Source organism: Corapipo altera, unplaced genomic scaffold, assembly GCF_003945725.1.
Source record: "Corapipo altera isolate COAL_440 unplaced genomic scaffold, ASM394572v1 96, whole genome shotgun sequence".
Lineage (NCBI taxonomy): Eukaryota > Metazoa > Chordata > Aves > Passeriformes > Pipridae > Corapipo > Corapipo altera.
In genome coordinates this window covers 1,629,365-1,651,285 of record NW_020884962.1, presented here as the reverse complement: position 1 = coordinate 1,651,285, position 21,921 = coordinate 1,629,365, and the positions used below count along the sequence as shown (strand labels likewise).

Sequence of the window (21,921 nt, the reverse complement as noted above, 5' to 3'; positions counted from 1 at the left end):
ATTTCCAACACGGCTCTACCTGGAGCCCCTGGGAAACATCCCTCTCCTCCTGGCAGGCCCTGCACACACGGGGCTCCCAGGAGTGCTGCTGTCCCCTGGATTTGCATTTAGGTAAATCTGGGCAAATCTACCCATCCTCTTCCCAAGGACCAGCCTCAGCCTGGACAAGGACTGTGCTCCAGCAACAGGGACCAGGCTCTGCCCTTGCTCTTTTTCTGGTGCCTGGGCTGAGGGGGTTTGCAATTGTCATGCTGTTGCTTTGTCTCACACAGACTTTGGCTCAGAAAGAGCCTTCAGTCCCCTCCCTAACATCAACCTCTGGTCTGATTTCTATATTTCAGGTGGTAAGAACCAAGAGCTGATAAGCACTTCTTGCTCTGCATCCTTGGCTGTGGCACAGATCCCTGCCCCTTCCCCGGCTCCATCCCATCACCCCAGCCCTCCTCCCATACCAAACACCACTTTCAAGCTTTGTCAAAGAAGAAGAACTTTGTCTGCTGTTTACTGAAGATCAATGTACTTCCAGCACCAAGCTCCAGCACTCAGGTCTGGCTGGAGATGAGCCTCTGTCCCAGAGGGATGGGCAGACAGACCAGTAGGTCTGTCTTGGTGCCTCACAGCCTCTGCCAACACCAGTCAGGTCTGTGGTTCCTCACAGTGGTCAGCTCTGTCAGTACAGCCCAGCCAGAGCAGCGTGATAACCCTCTGCCAGCAGAGCCAGGGGCTGGTACAGGAGGAATTGCTGCTCATTTCTAGTTAAGGGCCAGATTCCCACTCCAGGCAGAAAGGCAGCCAAAGAGTTTTAAGAGTCACTTAGCCCTGCCTGACATAAACCCTCGAGCAGCTGAGCCTGGTCGTGCTGTTCCTGAGAGCTTCAGGCCAAGAGCTGGGTCAGACACCCCCTAATTGCTATCCAAAGTTACAGGTTTCAGTGTTTAAACCTCCAGGACACTTTCCCTTCCCCTCTTCCCAGGGACGTCTCCTGAAGCCGCTGTGTGCAGGCGCTGGCACTAAAGGAATGGCAGGTGTGATGTGGGGGGTTGGATTCCTCAAATACCAACCAGGGGACCCAGGAACTCCAGGAGGAAGGGCTGTCCATGGGTCTGGCAGAGCAGGGTGGCACCTCCTGCCAGCAGTGGGTGCTGCCATGTGCCCAACGGGCAGCGCTTCCTGTGCAGCTCTTGCTCTTGGTATTTCTGGGGATATTTTGAGATTACCCAGAAGCCAAGGTGTCTGTAGGGTGAACAGGCACCCAGATTTATCACCTCAGAATTAGGGGATCTCTGGACTCCGTTTCCCACTTGAGAAAGCAGAACAACACTCGGGTGAACACGGCCTTGGCCAGAGCGAGTGCCCTGTGCAGGATCCCCGGCTGGTCCCGTCACTGAGCCATGGTGAGACACCTCTGAGCAGGGTTTGTTCACCTGCAAGCGGCACTGACAGAGGTTGGGTCAGGAGGAAACATCTGCACATCGTGTTGTGGCAGCAGGAGGCTGTGGGGCAGCCCAGAGTGGCCACTGCATGTCCAGGTCCCAAGGCCAGGCAAGGGCTGGGCTGGAATAGCAGCAGGATCTGGGAAAGCCCTGTGACACCACCTGAGACATCCCAGCAAGTGTCCCCCACCTTCCCAAACCCAGCCCCTTCCATCCCCAGCGAAGGCTCCAGCCCCACCATTGCTCAGGGCACTGGGCTGAACTGGGGAGAGGAAACCAGCCTCCAAGGCAGAGGGAGGACAATACCAGTCCTGGAAGTGATGCAGTGATCCCATCCTCTCCCACATTACAAGGCATTAGTCACCAACTTCCAGAGTCTCCCATTTGTCTTAACTAATTGCATTATCTAAAGAGCACTAAAGTTAATCACCTGCCAGGTTCCCCGCCCAAAGAACTTCCACCACCAGGCACTAAACTGGCCCTGCTTCTATCAAACCCAGAGTAATTGCTTAACAAAAGGCCACAAATAACCATAACCAGTACAAACCATGCCTGCACTAATCACTCCACTGGTTTATCTGGCCCAAACTGGAGCAGCTGCCTTGATGTCCTCAGGGGAAAAAGAAGGATCATCACCTCGACCAAGAGCTCATGGTCAGGATCCTCAGGTGTCGGGGTTTGAAACAAGTTATTTTGTCCCTGTTTCAGGCTGATTAACCAGAATTTTAAGGATTTCTCATTGGAAACAAGAGGTTTTACAGTAACAGCACTTCTGTTTCATTAAAGTTGCATTTCTGCAACAGATGGAATTTGTCCTGCCAGGCAGGATTTTTACTTCAGATGTTTTTCCGCAACGGTTCTCTACATAAATCTCATTCCTGGAATTTGGCATCTCCGTGGCCTCCTCTGGACTGGCCCCAGCAGGTCCAGGCCTGTCCTGGGCCGAGGACCCAGAGCTGGGGGCAGGGCTGCAGGTGGGTCTCGGAGCAGAGGATGAACTGATGCTGCTGTGGCACATGGTATTCCTGTCATTATCCCAAAACTGAGATTATCAAACCCAACAACTCACTCCCTAGAAAAGACTAGGAAAAAGTCAGGGTAAACCAGCCCAAACACTCAACCTTTCTCCAAGCCCCTGGGAACAGCTCAGCTCGTTTGGTCAAAACAAAGTGTTAAAAATAATGATATAAATAAATGATATAAATAAAAAAAAGAACAGGTGAAGTCTAAATACAGAAGGAATGAGCATCCTAAAAATATTTTTGGCCATCATTAGAAATGTTTTATTCTCTCACAATCCAGACACTGAGGAAACAGTGTCTGCAGAGCAGCTCTGGATGACTGCACAGCACAGCACCCAGGCGAGAGGGGGTTTTATTAAAAACCAAAAAACCCATGTATATACCCAAATACACACCCACAACCACAGCCACGCTGTCAGCAAGGAGAGATCTGGCACCTCAGAAATCACAGACTAAGCACATTATGTTTCAGGAGCTGCAGACAGTCACTATAAAATCTTTTAGCTGCCAAACCCCAAAAGTTTTCTAAATTCAGGGTGACAAACTGGCAGTGGGGAGGGTTCAGCTCTGGCCAGCTGGTGTTCCCCTCGCTCCCTGCAGCCAGCATCTGCTTCAGAAATAAAACCCCCCAAAGCCATCACACCCACACAAACACACGGATCCATTCCCACACAGCTCCTTCCCTCCAAATTCCACACTCAGTGACCGAGTTCTGACTGACAGAACAGCGTCCAGCAAGGCAGGTTCCAGCAAAATACAAATCACATCTTTGGGACAATAAATCTGCTCCCGGTGCCCAACGTGGACAGACATCATTCCCAAAACTCTGCTGCCACTGCACAACTGCCAGGGACACCCGCCCGGGGAGCAGCTGGGGCCCGCTGCCCACAGCCAAGAGCACCGGGAATTCCGAGGAGCAGGAAAAAAAACCAGGAAAAATCAGGCATTACCTTGTAGAGAGACGGGAACTTTAGCCAGAAGTGCATTTGGGACATTTTAGAGCAGCATTCGGGGGGCTGTCGGCGGCAGCGGCAGGGGGAGGGTGCTCAGTGCAGAGCGAGGAAAGGTCCATTCACGGCCAGGGCTCATCGGGGGCTTTAAAAACCAACATTCAGCAGGCAGGAGGGAAAATGGAGGCAAAGGGCCCGGCAGAGCCGCTGTCCTGCGCCCGGAGATTTGCATAGAGTGTTTAGTCACGACGAGAGGGCTCTTACTTCCTCTAAGTCCAGGGCTGACTTTCAGGAAATGATGCCTGCTTGGTAAGTCAGTGAAATTACTGGCAGTGCGAGGAGAATTACTGTACGTGGTGTAATCCAACCACAGAGCTCAGTAAACAGCGCCGGGCTCCGCGGAGCCAGAGGGCTCCGGGCTCCCTCCGTGCCCTCCCCGGCCACCGAGCCCAGCCTGTCCCCCCAGCACAGCCCCTGCTCCGGGCTGGGGGTCCTGCCCTCCCCACTTCGGGGCTCAGATGAAGTGATCAAAGTGACAAAGCTCATGAGTATTCCCACGTTGGTGTGTCCCCCCCAAGAGCCATGTGCTCTCTTTGTCTTCAGTGCCTGCCCCACCCCAAATTGTGCCATTAGAAATCCCAAGGAGTGGCCATTCCCTTCCCTTTCCTCCCTAGATCACTGCTACTTCCCAGGGATGCTGCTGTCTCTTTCCAAGGCTGTCCCTTTTAACTTTAACAGTTTTTGGTAACAGAAATAAGCAAAATTTCTGGTGAGGAAGAGAAGAAGGGACACCTGAAAGGGATGTAAGCCTAAGAAAGTCTGCTCCCACGAGGCTGGAGGGGAAGGGAATCAGCCAGAGAACCCCTTTGCCTGGAGGAAAATCCCTGAGAACTGTTGTGTTTGCAGTGGGTGCAAGAGGCTCCTGTTTGCTCTTCCCTGGCCCCGGGGCCAGGCTCTGCCCGCGGGGTCAGTCCCAGTGTCCCAGTTTGCCCAGCACACCCAGCAGTGCACAGACCCAGTGCTGGGGATGGCACAGGAGCACTGACTGCTCCGAGCCTCCCTGTCCCTGCTCCACAGGAGTGCAGCTCTCCCTGTCCTGCCGTCCAGCCAGTGCCTGCTGCCTGCTGCTGCTGCTGGAAGTGCTTCTGGGGCCTCGTGCCGGGAACAGCTGGAAAATCCCACATTATGAGGCACTTCCCTAAAAACAGAGCTTTGGAGTGACAGAAGCCAGCCAAGGCCCTGGAGGCCCGTGAGAGAGGCAAGCAGAAAATGGGGTGCTCTCTGTCCCTCCAGGGACACAGATCAGAGCGAGGGGATTTTGCTTTATACCATCGGATGAGGAGGAAGGACTGGTCCCTCCAAGGAAAACATGCTGGGTCCCAGAGCTGGAAAAGCACCCACAGGACAGAAACCTGCAGCGAGGCTCCTTCCCAAGGGCAGAACCCTCTGCAGCACTGCGGTTCCACAGGGACTGTTACACCAACAGCCCTTAACAGTGAGGATCCACGTTCCATCCTGCAACACCCCTCGTCCTGGAGGCTTTTTCCACAAGCAAATGGGAAAGAAAAACACCAGGGCAGGTGCTTTTAACAACAAGTGTGGAGTGAAGAGGCCAAATTCATTTCTGCAACGTCTTAATTAGCGACTCGCTGGTGACCTTGACTGAACCACCACCTCCTGCTATTCGTGCAACTTTTGGAAAGGCAGGTGGGTTATTTCCTCTTCCTTTTCTGTTAGTGAACAAATGGGGCAGCCAACAGCCCTGCAGTGGCAGAGGAAGCAGGCACAGGACACAGGTAACCAGGGCTGCTCATCGATCCTGCAGGCGACCACCCATCACTGCCACACTCCCAGGGGAGCCCCCAGAACCCTGCTCCCCACAGCTCAGCCAGGGACACGTGTGCTCCCAGACAGGGACAGGACAGCAGGATTATTCCAGCACTCGCATCTGACTTCCCCCCTCCCAGCCAACCCCAGTGCACAGCCCAGGGAGTTCCTGTGCTGGGGAACCCTCAGCACCCCCTGACTCAGACCAACCCTGCTTTGAATTAAGGCATCTATTTTAAGCCATGTCCCCATGGTCTGCTATTGGATTCTATTGCCATCGTTTTTAAGAGCACTGAGTGTTTCAGAACGGCTTTTCCCGCTTTTGTTGGCTTTGGGAAGGGAGGAGGCAGGCACAGCCCCTGCCAAGAACCTCAGAAGGCAGATCTCCATCCCCTCGTGCCCACAGTGGACATCACTGCTTGCAACACAGATGAAAACTATCAGGACTGGAATGGGGGGATGTCTGAGCCCTCCAGGCTCTTTTACCCCCTCCCCAGGGCCCGGCTGGTTCCTGCAACCCACAGCCAACCACAACTGACAACAGATTACACCTCAAAAGCCAAATTCCTCTCCCTTAACCACAGGTATCTCCACCTGAGATGGCCCCAAGAGCTCCTCCTGTACACAGAGGGGAAAGGTTTACTCTCAAGGCACAGTTCATCCAACCAAAAGGAGACACTGCTTTGGAATAACATCAGCTGATCTCCTCCTCCTGGGGATCAGCTCAGGGTGCCTAAATCAGAGCACCCCAAGCACTCAGTCAGTGCACTGTGAGCAGCTACAACCACAGCCCTCACCTTCCTTATCCCAGGCCTGCAGGAAGTGTCAGGCATCTCACACAGAGGGTTTATGAAGCGTTACTACCTCAGCCCAAACCCCAACCCCGCAGTGCAAAGACAAAGACATGAGCATGTAAGGCCACTTGTTCTTCCAAGGCCAACTGCCTGCAAATGCATTTTAATGTCTGTGTTCCCTGCAGACATAACTCCAGGACAGCGACAGAAGTTCCAGGATGTTTCTTATTCCAGGAAACTCTTCGTTTCAGCCACAACCAAGTCTTCCATATAATTTAATAACTGTTATATTGATTTCTCCTAAATCACCACAGCTCTGTGTACCGAAGCACTTCTAAAAATTAATACTTTTTTTAAGAGCGGGGTAATTTCTCCTCCTGTTTTAACAAGGAAGATTAACAGGAGATTGCAAGGGGCTGGTGGTGAGGAGAGGGCTGGTTTATGATTAACATGCAGGGTCAGGAGCCCCCATCCAGCACAAACAGGGCTGTAACTGCACCTTTACACCATTACTGCAGGTGACTCTGCCCAGGAGCAGCCAATTCCTCCTGCCCTACAGGAAAAAAATCCATCTGGCCTGACCTCCTTCCTCCAGCCCAACAATTCATGTTTTAAGTAGCCCTGAGTTCCTGCCACAGGAGGCTCTGCAGAGCCCCTCACACACCCACCGTGCCCCCAGCGTCTCCTCCTCCCCTGGAGCTGCTCCCTCTCCCACTCACCCTCCCAGGTTTATTTCTCAGTGTTCCTCAGGGCAGATGAAGTCAGCAGAGCAGGTTTCTGTGTGTTCAGCAAAGTCCTGGAGCCACAAGTCACACGAAATTAAGCAAAGGGAACACAGACTATCAGCAACAGGCAGGGCCATCAGAGATAACAGGGGGCTCAGAGGAACTGGGCAGAGTCTGTGCTTTCAGTGATCCTAAACTGCCCAGAACAGTGAAGTGAAAGAAAAATCCATGGTGGCCAAGAACAGCAGGTATTACAAGGCAGGAATGCTCTCCTAGAGCAGCGTGCTCTGCCTTCACAAGGCTCTGGGGACAGACACAGCTCATGCCCCTGGGAGGGGCAGCACAGGCCAGAGAATAAGTTAAGGCCTCGGGGGTTCAGTGCTTTCCTGTGGCAGTTAACAGCTCTGACAGGGTAAGCACTGACATGGGAGAAGTGCCTTTGCAGAGTTACTGCCCCCGAGCGCTGGATCCCAAGCCAGCAGCACCTGTGGCTGGAGGAATAATCAGCAGGAAGGGAGGGAAGCAACGGAAACCGAATCCTGCTTCTCTCAGGACTGTGATTTCTAAGGACACGTGGGCAGTCAGTAGACTTTTCCATGAGGAGATGGCACCACATGGTTGGGATGAGACTCTGGCTGAAGACAACAGTTCCCAAGACCAGAAATGCTGTCAGACCCCAGCATGGCCTCCCAGAACTATTTTCTGAACCTCCGCTCAAGCCACTTGTTTATATAAAAAATGCCAATAGATCGGCAAGGATGAATCACCCAGGAGCAAGCCAGAACCCAAAAATACTGGGGAGGAAACAAGTTCAAGTTCACATCAGGCTGTTCTGGCCGTGCAGAGAAGGACCTTCCCCGTTCACTGAGGTGAATGATCCAACTGAAGAGAAATTCCCAGAGCCATTAGAAAACGTGGCAACTCCCACTCTCACATCCCCGGGTCAGCAAAGGATTTGCACTCTGCAGGTGCAGCTGAGGACCCCCAAAACAAAACATGGATAGATGGGGGGAGCAAATGCTGGAGGGAAAAGGTGCCAGCCTTCCCACTCTCCAAACCCTCCCAGCACAGCCACCAACAGAAAAGGTTTGCTACACAAATGCCTCAGAGTCATCAATCACTTGCTCTTTAGACCTATTAAATCCCTTTTCAGTATTCTTCAAAATTCCAGACTCTGGTATCTGTGTGTGGAGGCAGCACAAGTCCTCACACAAGCCCCTGATCCCCTTGTCTGCCTAGTGACCACAGACTGGAGTAGGAACCTGCAGCAGCACCTCCAGCAGAGCTCTCCTGTTCCCCCTTTGGCTCCACTGCTCTGTCTGGGACAGCCAGACCAGCACAGCATTCCATGGCACTGCCACTCCTACCGTGGCAGAGGCAAGCCTGGAAAAGTCAGGTACTTTCCTGTACAGCCACCTGGAAGGATGGAACCACCCAGCTGCTCCTGCACCCCCGGGATGGCATGCTGCAGCTTTCCAGGTGGAATGTTAATATTTAACAGTTTTGGCATCTGGGACACTGAGAAATCAGTGAAGTGGAAAACACTGTAGGAAGCAAGGGATGGAAAAACTCCAGGATGCTCCCGGATGCCTCCAGACTGGTGGCACTGCCTCCAGTTCACAGCCTGCTGCCCCACCAGAGCCAGGTTCCAATTCTGGCTCCCACGAGCAAATCAGCAGCTCTGTTCCTGGTGGGAGAGCACATGGCACCATGGCACAATACCCCAGGGAAGGAGCTGGTCTGGCTGCGTGAGATTCAGAGAAGGACACTTTGCTGTGTCCAGACTTGGGGTAGAACACCTGCAGGCACGCTGCCATAGGTGCAGTCCCCCTGCAGAAAGAGTCTAAGCAAAAGCCAACTGCCTAAAACCACCTCACTCCCATCCATGGCTTCCTCTCCCAAAGGATGAGTGGCACAAGAATTATTTCTGGGAATCGTTTGAGGTCCTTCACACCTGGTTTGTCTCAGAGCCTCCTGCTCTTTTCCCACCCAGCCAACACAAAGCACCTCCTTTCCACAAAGAATCTCCAAAAATCTGCTTCCCCAGGCTGGCTGAGATCAATTTGTGTGATGCAGCAGGGAAGGAAGCTGACTGACCACTGAGATACTAGAAAATACATAACTTAAAGAAATAATTAAGCCCTTTTCCCGTTAAACCCATCAGCCAAACTCCACCAGACCTGGAGGTGAGACCTATGGTGGGGACCTCTCTCCCCTTCCCACTGCAGGCCAGTAAATGGTCTCTCAAGTTGATGAGATCACCTTTCTGCCTCGTTCCTCCCACAATTAATTCTGCAGAGATCAATGCTATCATGATTCAATTATTTATCTGGTTTAATCCAGTCAGAAGACCCTGATCAGCAGCTCCTGGTGGCTGCCCAGGCCTGCTGTGCCAGGCGGGTCCCTGATGTAAGGCACGAGGAGCTGGAGAGGGGGGACCACAGCAGTGGCCACCTCAAAAGGCACAAATCCTCAGCACCTGCACATCCAAACCTGCAGAAATCAGAGCCCCAAAGAGGGTTGAAGCCTCTCTTTAGCCACACTGAGAAACCAAAAGCACCCTGAAGGGGAATCAACGCATACCCAGGCAGACACCAATGTCCATATTAATTCCTAGAAAGAATAGAGTCAGTCCCTTACTTATTGCAGATCAGCTCTGTCATATCAACTACTTCCAGTATTTACTGACTAAGCTGACCATAACATGTTGCCAAAAGCCAGCACAGTGTTCCAAAACCTCCATGCAAAGAGCTCCTTCCCACCCAGAGAGCTCCCCGAGGTGAGGGAGCCGCTGGGTCCCCAGAGGTGCCGAGTGACCCGGGGTCAGTGCTCATCCTCCCACACTTCAGCTCTGCAAACACTGACCTGGCTCCACTCTTGGAATGCTGGGCACTGAGCTGATGTAATCCCAAAATATTCACTATTCAGGAATCCACCAGTGTAACCAGTGAGGAAGCACGTGCAGCACACAGGAGCAAACAGTGTTTTGGGAGGGAAATGACTGAAGAGTCTCAGATGTGTTCAACTCACCCTGCAGGACCCTCCTGCAGCCAGGACCCCCCAGCACTGGCAGTGCTTATGGCAAACATCACTTTAAAAGACAGAAGCAGTTTCACCACAGAGAAGCCCCTACCAAGGCGTGGACAGCTTCCAAACTCACAGTGTCACAGGACTGATCCCAACTGCACACAACTCCTGTCTGGGGCTGGACAAATTTATTGCCCATCACTTCCTTTCCCCTCAGTAAGGTAACACTGAAAAATAACCCCCAGCACTCCAGAGGCCCCTTCTCCCCCAGAGGCATCATGAACTCTGCACTTACCTGAGGAAAATCCCCATTTTTTGGTAAGAAGTCAGCGGGGTCCACAGTTGCATAGTTTGTATCCAAGAAATGTGGTCTGCTGATGGAATCCATATAAAAATCCTGAGGGAGGTTAAAATATTGCCTGTAAGGAAATGGGAGAAGCAGTTACTCCCTGTCAGTCCCCAGCACTTCACAGATCACTTCAGCCCTCAGCAGTGGTGAAGCTGCAGCTCTGGGATGTCACATACAGGAGGTGGATATTATTACGAATATTATCCAGAAAAGAGTTCTAGGCAAAATAATATGTCTCCCAGTTTTATCACACTTCCCAAACTCAGCAGTAAGAAAGTAAGAAAGCTGTACTAAAAATATAATTCTTGGTAATTTGTGTAAAACAGGAAGGATTTAACAGATAAAAATGGTCTGCAGGACTAATTAATATTTCAGTCCTGACAACAAAGCAGAATGGAGCCCCTGGGATGTCCCAGTGCTGAGTGTGATGGGTGTGATGGCACCTGCCAGTCACACCATGCAGGGACACACGTCAAGGTGCAGGGAAACATCACTCCTGAATGCCAGTTTGGGCCATAAACCCCCCAAAGCCAGCCCCACAAACCAGCTCTGACAGGGAAAGACCCCCTGGCACACCTGGACAGACCCCAAAGGCAGATCAGAATGGGAGGGCTGGGGACAGGGAACCCCAGACAGGACTGTTACCCTGAGAGAGGAACTGGGGATGTGACCAATGTGAGTTCCAAGAAAAGATCTCTGCTGAACTAACAGGGGAACAAAGCAAAGGTCTTGCCTGCTCCTGCTGGGCAGGGCCATGCCAGCTTCCTCCTGCTCCCTGTGCCCAGCACCCGCTTCCCCTGGGCAGCCACAGGCAAAAGCTGCACCAGAGCAGCCAATTCCCTTCCTCCTGGCCTCTGCTCCTGGTTTTGCTCTTACAGACACAAGCCCCTTCCCTCTCCTGCAGGAGCAAGGAATGTGCTTTGTAATCCTTCCCATAAGTTCCTGCCCTCCTTGGGCAATCACAGAGCGCTCACCCCACCAGCTGCTTTCCTCTTGTGGGAGCTGCACGTTCTCCCTCACACCAGTCACAGAACCCCTGGCCAGAGACTTGAAGGAGGCACTGGGGGAGGGAGAAACAGAGCTTAAACAGAACTCCTGCCCAGGAGCTGGGAATGAGGAGCTGCCAAAGGACTATTAAGCAATTAAGGTGCCATGTGTAGCCAGCAGCTCATTAACTCACCCGCTGAACATTTACATGTGGATTTATGTGCAAACACAGTTATCTCCTCTGCTAAATACATTTTTCCTGCTCGTTTTCCATCATTAAAGGTAATATCCTGAAAAACCAACAGCTCCCTACTCCTCCTTTCCTTTTTTCCTTCTTTTCCGTGCTGCCACAGCTCTACCTGCTGCAGAGAGCCCATGTGAGCACACCTGCACATCACAGCCCCCACAGTCCAGCCCTGACTCTCAGCTCCTCCTAATCCATCCAGGCAAATTAAAATCTGGGCATAAATTCTGGGAATGAATGTATTTCCCCACAGGAAAAGGCTGGTTTAAATGGCTTTCAAGCCGAGGCCGCTGCGGTCTCGCCGTCTCTCGCACGAGGACAGAGCTTGGCCAGCGCCAAGGAACTAACCAGGGAATGGGAAAACTATTTTTACTGGAAAAGTGAACACCCCCTCCTGTTTCCCTGGCACTTCATGGCCTGGACAAGGGTCAGTCCAGGTAACAGAGAGGAGCCCAGGAGTGTCCCAACCTCCCTGGCCTGCCCTGCTGTGCAGTGACCAGCCCTGGTTGGTATTTTCCTTCCCTTAACGTTGGTTTTCCAATCTGCCCATGTGAGATGCACTTTGTTCCCACAGCCTGCAGTGAGAGCCCACAGCAGCTCCTCGGAAAGCCACCAAGTCCTTTCATCCCTTTGGACCTGGCCTTCACCTCCCCTGGGGTCAGGAATTAAAGCTGTTACTCTCAGGGCTGGCACAGAGCCACCGCCGAGGTCGCTCGAATTGAACTGGGAAACAAGAGCTTGAGCTGGAACAATCAGGTCTGTGACCCTGGCACAGCAAAGGTGTGAGCACAGCCCTGCAGAAAACTGCCCTGTCCACCCCTGCTCAGCCTCTCCAGGGTTTACTTCCTGGCAAACTGCTCTTTGGAAGCTGCTTCCTTCAAAGGCCGAGGGTGTTCACTGGACAACCACAAACCATTCCAGACAGGAAATCTGTGCTGGTTTAATCACAGCAGCCCCACAATGCTCCATTGCAATTCCATTGCATTCCAGCTGCTCATCCACGATCCAATGCACCCAAAGCTCTTCTGGGCCCATGCTGCCACTTCACTGAGACCTCCTGTGTGTGTTTGGGTCGGGTTCCATCCTCTGTCCTCCACTCAGAGACACAAACTCCACATCTCAGGCCAGTGGGAGACCAGGGAGAGCTGAGAGGCCACAGGCTGACTCAGCACCAGTCCAGCACTCTCCTTCCCCATCAGACACCAACCCAATTTCAGAGCCTGCTTTACTATTCCAGCAAGCAAGACTCCACACAGAGGTGGAAAAGGGGTCGTGTGTTTTGGCAGCTGGGGAGAAAGCTTTGCTGCAGGTTTGAGAAACACCTTTCTGCACCTGTGTGACACCTTGTCCAACAGCACAACTGGGCTGTCCCAGATCCCCCCGGCCAGGGATGTGTTGAGCCTCCAGCTGCAAGGGAAGCCCAGCTCTGCAGGGATAACTTCCTTAAAATTAACTGAGCTGCAGCTCTTCAGGGCCCTGAACCTCAGTGGTTCTTTTAGGGAGGTTTAATACACTGTTGACATTAGTCAGGGTTAAGAAAATCTGAACCAGAGAGGCCACGTTTGGGGTCTTCTAAAGAAATTCCCCACCATGAAAGCAAACTCTTGAAAAGAAACAGGAAAAACCTGCTTCAGGATAAAGGTGTTGCTATGAGAATAAGCCCTGTCCAAACACGGCCGCTTGCAAATGGGATTTCTCTGCAAGGATTCTGAAGAGAAACATGCACCACCTCTAATGGCAGCTGCATTTTTCTGTGTCACAGCATGGGCTACAATTACAACTGCCTTTAAAATCCCATTTTTCAATTATTCCATCCCTTTCAGGATTCCTACCTGTAACCCCCTATCCCTAAATCCACCTAAAACAGAGTCAGTGCAGTTTGCAAGTACAGAAAGCACAGACTTTTTTAATGTGAAAGGTAGATATGGAAAATCTCACCTGAAAGGTGATTTCTACAGTTCTCAGGCTATGAAGAACAGGACACTAAAGGTGCAGCCTTGGCTAAATCACTCCCTAGCAAACAATGACTACAATGAGCCACATTTCCAGAAGTAACTGCAGCAAAGCAAGCCCGGGTTTGTGTCAGGCACAGGCATGTCCTTGCAGGATCGGGCTGTGACGTTCCCAGCAGCGCTGACACGAGCGGCACCGAACAGGGAGAGAGAGAGGGGCAAAACCAGAACAAATGGTCAAGGAGAAAAACCCAACACAATAGACAAACACAATCTAATCTTGTGGTTCGATGCAGCAAAACAGAAATTCTGTTACAGCTCTCCGGAGGATTCACAACGTGCAATTTACAGGAATCCTGCTCAAAAAGCACAGCCCCTTCCCATCAGCCCCGGCTGGCCGAGAGCAAAGGGAACTCCTCTCCTGCTCTCCTGTGGGGAGGAGCTGGCACAGCTCAGCTCCCTCAGCACCTGTGGGGCAGCTTCTTGGGATCCTCCTGTCGGGAAGTGCCCTGTCCATCCCCCCAGCACTGCCAGGGGACACCTGGAGCACCAGAACCAGCCCAGGGACACAACACACCTCACCCCCCCAAAGAGGGGCTGATCCTCACTGACAGCCCTCCTGGAACTCACACCCTCACAGGGAGGGATCTCTGCTTTTCCATGAAGATGCCAAAATCCCTTTAAACTAAATCCCTGCTTTAATTCCAGGCACCTGGAGCACAGTTCTTAGCTCATGATACAAGTTCTGCTTCTTTCACTTTTCGTTCCTCCCACCTCTGACCTAGATAAAGAACACATCCTGTGTATCCATGCCACTCCCTGGATTCACAGAGACCAAAGAACATCCCTGGATCAGCCTCCTGCCCCACAAACAGCATCTCCCAGCCCCAACAGAGTCCCCATCCAAGTCACTAAGTGGTGGCACAAGGCCAGTTTATGTTGTCCAAACATCTGTCATATTCCACCTTCTGATCCAGGATGGAGTCTCATCATGAAGGGGGGAAAAGGAAAACAATGTTTATTGTTATGCAAAAATCCCTCAAAAAATGCTGCTTTGGGTAGGTAGTTCAGAAACAGTTTTGCTCTGGATCCAGCAAGCCCGTGGCAAACATCCTTCCCATGAGAGCCACTGTTACTGCCCCAAGGTACTGAACCCACCCCGCTGCCCAGCGCTGAGCTGTGCTGCCCACTCAGCTCAGAGTCAGGCACAGCTTCTCAGGGGAGCTCACACAGGTCACCTCACACCTGGGGGGGTGAGGTCACCCAAGAACATCAGTCAGAACCGGAGCAGACTGTTCATCACAACCCCGATGAACTCTGGGCTGAGCACGTTTTTTCAGTGCAGACATGACACAGTAGTTGGTGTCAGTCACTTCCAGTGACATAGCAAAGAATTTTAACTTCACCCAAAATCTGCCACCTGGCACAGGTAACATCTTCCTCCATGCCTGTACGAAGGTAGAGACTGCCCAGTGTGTTTCCTCTGCCAGATCATACTCATGGGGTGTTCTTAAAATTCCATTAGTGTAACAAATCCAAGCTAAAGCAAGGCTGTTCCCCTTTTCCTGCAGCCTCCAGGTTTACCAGAAATCAAAGGTTTTCTCTTGTTTTTTAAACAAAAAGCTGTTTGCTGCTGTTTCCAAGCTGCAACAGTGTATAAAATGCCACAAGATCAGTGAGTGATGCAATTATTTCCCCATCAGATCGTGAAATAAAGTAAACAAGGAAAACAGTAAAGAAACAGTTGAATCACGGGATGTGCAAGAGCAGAGGGGATTAGACAAAGGAGAACAGCACTCACTGGTTTTCACTTGGGAAGGACGAGGTTGGGAAAGAGGCAGAGTAGCAGCTACTCCATGGGTTGGCGGCCAGCATGGAATTCTGCAAGGAGAAACCACAACAGTCAGAGCAGCAGTGGCCTGGTACCCTCACCTGTGGCTGCAGATCCAAAGGCAGGCTCGTGGCTTCCCTCCCTCAGTGCTTTCCAGAGGCAGAGGCGGCTCCTCATCTCTTGAGCAGGAGACATCGAGTGCTACTCTCCATTTCCAGCTTTGGGACCTACTTCCCTACCACTGTCCCCAGAAGGTCACTGGGGTCAATCCCCTGCTTCAGCCCTTCCACTCATTCAGGACACTCCAATGGGAAAAGAGGAAATGGCCTCAAGCTGTGCCAGGAGAGGCTCAGGTTGGACATCAGGAGGGATTTCTGCATGGAAAGGGTGCTCAGGCATTGGCAGGGGCTGCCCAGGGAGGTGGTGGAGTCCCCACCCCTGAAGGTGTCCAAGGAACAACTGGGCATGGCACTGAGAGCTCTGGGCTGGGGAACAAGGTGGGCATCGGGCACAGGTTGGACTTGATGACCTTGGAGGTCTTTCCAACCTCAATGATTCCACGATTCTATGATTCAGTCTCTGTGGGAAGCCAGCACTAACCCAGTAACCTGAAATTGGCTGACATAGGTCACACCCAAAAACATCCTTCTGTGCCTTTTGCCTTCCCATTTCCCCAAACAGTCTCCAACATTAATGGGAAGCTTTTAGCTCAGCTCATACCAATGAAATCAGGGAGAGAACACAGTATCTCCTTACTCAGCTCCAGAGCAGCCTTTCATCTGCCCTTTGTGTGCCCAAAGCACTGAAACCTTGTGCTTGAAGCAACAGGCACTTGGGCCTCGCTGGAACCTCTGCTGTTCCTGCATGTGACACACTCCAGAGTTAGAAAGAGAAAACTGCAGGAACACATCAGCTATTTTGGGACTGGGGTTTGCTTTTTGCCCTGTTGGACAAAGGCATCAGGGACCTGGTCTGGTTTTAGCAGCTGCATCGGGACAAACACAACTTATTTATCCCTGCTGCTCTGGAAACAGGCACGGCTGGACCCAGGCACAGGTTCACTGAGAGACGAGCAGGGGGAGGAACAAGGTCTGCAATCCTGGGTACCCTCTTCAGTCCTTCACCAGGGAGCTGGCACCCAGCAGCTTCCAGAGAGTCCTTGTTTTAAGCACAGCCCTGCTTCTCCCTCCCCACTTCAAGGCCAGCAGACAGCCTCACCTCAACCCCTCCGATCGATCCTGCACGGCCCTGGACAGCTGCCTGGAAAGTCTGGGAAACCGCTGCTGCCAACTCGCCCCAGGCCTCCCAGGATGTGCCCAGGCCCTCCCAGGGACAGCCTCCCCTCCCCAGGAGCTGTGGCCTCACCTCCATGTCCGGCAGGGCGAGCTGGGGGCGGAGGCCGGGGATGCTGCACAGGGCATCGCCTGGCTGCTGGTGCTGCGGGAAGCTGTTCCCCCCATCCATGGCAGGGTGAGCTGAGGGCATCAGCCCGTGTCCTGCCGCATGGAGCCCTCGGGATGGGCAGGACAGGCTCTGGAGTGAGTGCTGGGAGGGTCCTTATCTGTGCTCTTCACCCTGCACCATGTCCTGGGCTGGGAAAGAAAGGCACGTTTAGGTTTCACGAAAGAGGAGGGGGAAAAAAAGAGACTCGTAAGCCCAAACATAGCTGGGAGATGGGCAAACAGCCACCAGCCTCTTCAGAAAAGAGAGGTTTTTCTGGGAAACAGAGCTCTCCACTACCACCACACCTGGAATTCACCCAGACAGGAACTGAGACACACACACCCCTCCTGCCTTTCACGCTGCGGGAGCCCGGCAGGTCCCCACGACTCCTGGATGGCTGCACACACACCTGAGCTCAGCCAGAGGAATTTTCTCGTCTGATGTACAAAAAGACTCTGCACTCGTGTGCAAACTCAAGGCAATCCATTCTCCCAAACTGCCTGTTTTCCTGAAAATATGCTCCCATCCCAGGGACACCACAGCGAGCCAGGAGCGAGCACGCTGAGGTCTCCCAAACCCCACAGCAGATGTTCCTGTGCACCAACACTTCCCACCCCACTCAAACCCCACAGCACAGTTACACTTTTTAGATTAACAGTATTTACTTTACAAATCCCAGAACTCATCAGCTCCTGGCACTTTCCCTCTTGCAGGATCTCAGGCTCACACCTGCCCACCCAGGATCATTGTCCTGGCAGGATTAACCCCACGGGAACGTGCTGCCTCTGCTGCAGCTTCTCAGTCAAAACCTCCCAATGATTACTTTTTTTTCACTAAACTCTCCACAATCCCAAAGGAAACCAATTTCCCATTGGATTTAATGGATTTAAAAAAAAAAAGAGATGGTGAAAGCAACCTATACAACTGGAGGAGCAGAGAAAAGCAACTGTGATGTCTTTACTTCCACTGGATCTTTCTTTTCCTTCTTTCTGCCTCCCTGACCCTGTCCCTCCCCAGAAGCCAAGGAAATCAAAGTGGCCAACACCTTCTGATGGAGAATCCAGCCACACACAACACCTCCAGAGCACAGACCGAAGCTGTAATTTGAAAGAGCCACCTTTGATCACTTGGGAGACGCTGTTTGCTCAAGGAGTATTTTTGAAAAGCCATTTCTGAGTCAGAGGCCCTTCAAAAATAAGTGACCTTCCAGCGAACAAAATGATTGCTGCCTTTGCAATGGAAAGTTAAATTAAAGGGACTCTTTCTTCCCTTCTGTGGTGCTGCAGCTGTGCCAGCAGTGCCCCGTGGGCAGGGCTCATGTGGGGCCTGCAGAGCCAGTGGGGACGAGCCAGGACCCCCAGGCCTGGACACTGATCCCATGGTGGGAATTGCAGGCAAAGCCCCCACGCTCTGGGGACCTTCTGGGGGAAGAGCAGAGCCCCAGGGTCAGGTCCTGCCTATCAAATGCTGTGTAGAGCTCCCAATGGTATTGTTTGGGGGGTTTTTTGGAGGGGAAGGTGTCCCTTTTCCTTTTTTTAAATACTCCCTTTAACTCCTGCTCAGCCACTCCCAAGCATGGGCTGAGGTTTGCTGATCCCAGGGTCAATGCCACCAACTGGTCCAGAGGAACTGATGTCCTCCAGTGCCTGTAAAACCCTGTGACTCTTCCTTACACCAGACTTCAGGGGCTTTGCTGCTTTTCTTTTCTTTTTTTTTTTCCCTATTTGTAACAGCTTTTGATAGGAAATCAGCAGCAATGATTCCCGTAAGAGCCATAACAAATATACAGCTTTACTTACACATCCAAAGGAGCTTAGGAGGGGTGAAATCAATATCAGAATCTCTCCAGTCCTGCTCTACATTAGCTCACGTCTCACACCACCAGATCTCACTCGTGGACTCTGCAGAGCAGAGCCTGTCCCTAAAACAGCACCAGTTCCTTAGGAAAACTCCTGTACAAAAGATCATACCCCTTTGGCAAAAGGAAGGAAAACTGCTTAGCAAAAACACTGGAATGCCCTGGGCCTTGGTTTATGGGGGGGCTCTAGTACAACTCCAAAATACTGGCAAGCATTGAGAACAGTGGGAAGCAAGAGGCACCAAGAGTTTGCAGCTCTACTCCCAGCACCCTTCCAGCCACATCTCAATCCTGGAGGATGCTGAGGGTATTCCTTGTCCAAGGAGAACGGCACCAGCATGTGCTGGATGTCCCCAAACCCAACCTGCACCGGCCAAAGCCTCGTGCTGCACAATGAGCTCCTGTGACAGCAGAGACACCAAGCTCCTGGGTGGCTGTCCCAGCTCTCACTCGGAGCTCACAGTGCCAGGGGCTGGTGTCTGGCTTACACACACAAATTCCAAGAAAAATCTAAATTAAAACTCACTAAATCCGGTGTCAGAGACCTGTGTGAGCCCGAGGATGGCAGGAGAACAGAGAAGTGGGAACAGCCCTTGGTCTGTGCCTGTCCCACCATCCCCCAGGCAGCCACGTCACGGAAAACCATGAAAATCGGCGAGCTCCAAAGTGCTTCCACTTCCACCTCCCACCCTGCTGCCCTGGCAACAAACACTGATAACATGGAGGCCCACACACGAGGGAACCATTACAGCAAACTTCTCGAGTGTTGTGCCCCCAGTCCTCTCACCAAACACGCTCCACCAAAGCAGCAGCTTCCACCGGGAGCAAACACCGGAGATGAGGCTCCCGGGCACAGCCCAGTGTTTGGAGAGGGCTGGGAGAGGAGAGCTGGGCCCACAGAGCAGCACCTGCAGCACACGGACACGGTTCCCAACTCCAGAGGCTCCAGTCACGTTTTCCTGCGAGCGGAACAGCCCCGACCCCCCGGATCAGAGGGATGGCCCAAAAATCCCCCCGGCCCCGCTCCCTCCCGGCCCAGCAGCCCAGTCCGAAAGTGAAAGCAGCTCCTGCACTGCGTGACCAACCCCTGAGAGATTCCATCCTATCACTGGAGCACTTTCAATATTCCTAACAGTTTGCTTAAAGGTGTGCTGTCAGCCCAGGCACTAAAGGGGAGCTCCAGTCTGGAATTCCTGTGGAATGAATCATGCCTAGAGGTTATGGAGCATGAATTATCCACTTGTAACAGCTTGGGCTTTTTAGACATTTCTGGGACCAGCACTGCAGCAGAGAAATTCCAACGGGAAACACACCAAGAACTGCTCTGCAATAACCAGGATGGACAGAGCTGGGGGTGAGGGCTCAGATCACGGATATCTGTGATCAGGAGCGGTGAAAACAACCCAGTAAATGCAACCAGCACTTCCTCCTGTTGTGTTCCAGCCTTTGTTGGTGTATTTTAAATGGTCCCTGTTAAAGGAAGACAGCCAGGAACCCACAGGCAGGCCCGGAGCAGCCAGAGCTAAACCTGCCCCTCATGAATTACCCCGTGCTGAGAACAACAAAAACACCTCAGGAACACGATCCAGCTCCTCCTCCTCCTCATGGATCAGTTCCTCTCACCTTGCAGACCCCCAGGGAGCAGAGGGAGAGCCCCAGGCCCTGCTCCAGCCACTGCTGAGCCAGCCACTCGGGCACCCACTGGAGCTGCAGCTGGAGGGAACTGGGCAGGACACAATGTGAATGTAACAGCCCAAAGAAATGGGAACTCAACACTTCAGAACCCTAAACAGTCATTTTACATCTCAAGCACCCAGGCATCTTCAAGTTCCTCTTTCATGTTTCTCCTTGCCATACTTTTGGCAAGTTTAGACCAAACAGGCAGACAGGAATAGGAGTCATTCCTGTCACCAGTGCAAAGGACAACATCAGACTGGAACACACCGACTGTGTGATGAAAACTGAATCACTCCAGGGCATCCCGAGCCAGCAGCTGGAGCCACCCTGACGTCCTGAGTGCTCTGGGCATGGAAAAGGCTCCTGGGACACTGGCACTGCAGCCTCAGAGCTGCTCTGTGTGGGCATGGCACTGTCAGGGGCCCTGATTCTTTACACTTTCAATCTTTTTCAATTCTTTACAGTTTCAATCCCGAGAGACACTGGGGAGAAAACTCCTGCACTGCACCTGAGCAGGTCCCGACGTTCTGCTTCACACGCAGCCACTCGTGGTGGAAAAACCACTCTGGGACATCAAAGCCAACTTCCCTGTGGATCAGAGGCACATAAACACCACTTCCAACCCGCCAGCCTCCAGGCAGGCTCAGCGTGCACCTGCTCTGGGAGAGGAATGTGTTCACCTCGATCACACCTCGATCACACCTACACGTGTGCAGACCTCGACCCTGTCACCAAAACAGACTGAAGAGTTTTGAGTTTTAACCTGAAGAATGTTTCAGGGGACTATAAACCTGATTAGGCCTGGAAGGCTTTCCTGAGACTGTCACAGTGACAAGTCACAGCACGGTTTTCTCCTGTGCAGAAAACTCCCAGCAGTGTTTCAGTGAGACTCATTTGGGTCTGTGGCTTCAGGAACAGGCTTATTTAAGGAAAATGAGGGTGTAAACATCCAACAAACAGACCTCCATCAAGTAAAGAGCAGGGGCAGAGATAATGCAGCTCAGGCTTCCAGAGGCTCCAGCTGGCAGCCTAAAGAGCTCTGCAAAGGCTGGCACTGCTGCACGGAACACACAATCCTCCTGAACAGCACTGGCACGTCACTGTCCACTTAAACATTCCCACCACCAGCTGCTCTGGTTCAGCCATCCCCACACAGCTCAGGACGAGCTCAACACTCAGATAACACACAAATAATGCGCAGCAGGAACAGCCCCACACAGGCACAGCCCTCCAAACTCACCCCAGGGACAGCACACAGAGCAGAAAACCCTTTGGGGGTTTGGATCCCCCGGCTTTGGGGTGGCAGCACAGAACCTGCAGGACCTGCCCTTTAATTTTAATTGTAACTGGGTCCCGCTGAGGGGGAGCCGCAGCTTCTCAGGCCGATATTTTGGGGTTACCCTGAGGAGGGAGCGTGTTTTAGACCTGGCACCAGTATTTAACGAGCTGAAGCCCCCAGTACCAGCCCCAGCTCATGGTCTGCCAGCACTGGCTCTGCTGCTGCAGAGAATTTTGGCTCGGGCCACCAGCAGGACCTGAGGGATTCAGGCTTTCAGAGGGGCAGGCTTAGATATTGGGATATTGGGAAGGGAGGGTTGGGGAGGCCCTGGCACGGGTCGCCCAGAGAAGCTGTGGCTGCCCCACCCCTGGAAGCGTCCGAGGCCAGGTTGGAGCTAAAGTGGATGGGCAGGGGGTGGAAACGGGATGAGTTTTAAGCTCCCTTCCTACCCAAAGCTCAGCGAGGCTCTTCGGGGCTGAGGGGGCCGGGGGGAGGACGGGCCCCCCCGTTCGGGGGGGCCCGT

The 21,921-nt window shown here is 52.6% G+C and overlaps 1 protein-coding gene across 2 annotated transcripts in view; it reads right to left on the bottom strand.

Annotated features, from left to right (window-relative positions):
- Positions 1-17,048, bottom strand: part of SBNO2 (strawberry notch homolog 2) — a 39,563-nt gene extending 22,515 nt beyond the window's left edge. The window contains exons 1-3 of one of the 2 annotated variants that reach the window (XM_027664153.1): positions 16,507-17,048; positions 15,112-15,191; positions 10,074-10,197 (exon numbers count right to left, since the gene is read on the bottom strand). In XM_027664153.1, coding sequence (XP_027519954.1) covers positions 10,074-10,197; positions 15,112-15,191; positions 16,507-16,626 — 324 coding nt within the window. In that variant the 5' untranslated portion in view covers positions 16,627-17,048. Of the gene's footprint in view, positions 1-3,405; positions 3,741-10,073; positions 10,198-15,111; positions 15,192-16,506 lie in introns of those variants that run through there. The other variant, XM_027664155.1, reaches the window with a different exon arrangement.
- Between the last annotated feature and the right edge of the window lie 4,873 nt (positions 17,049-21,921).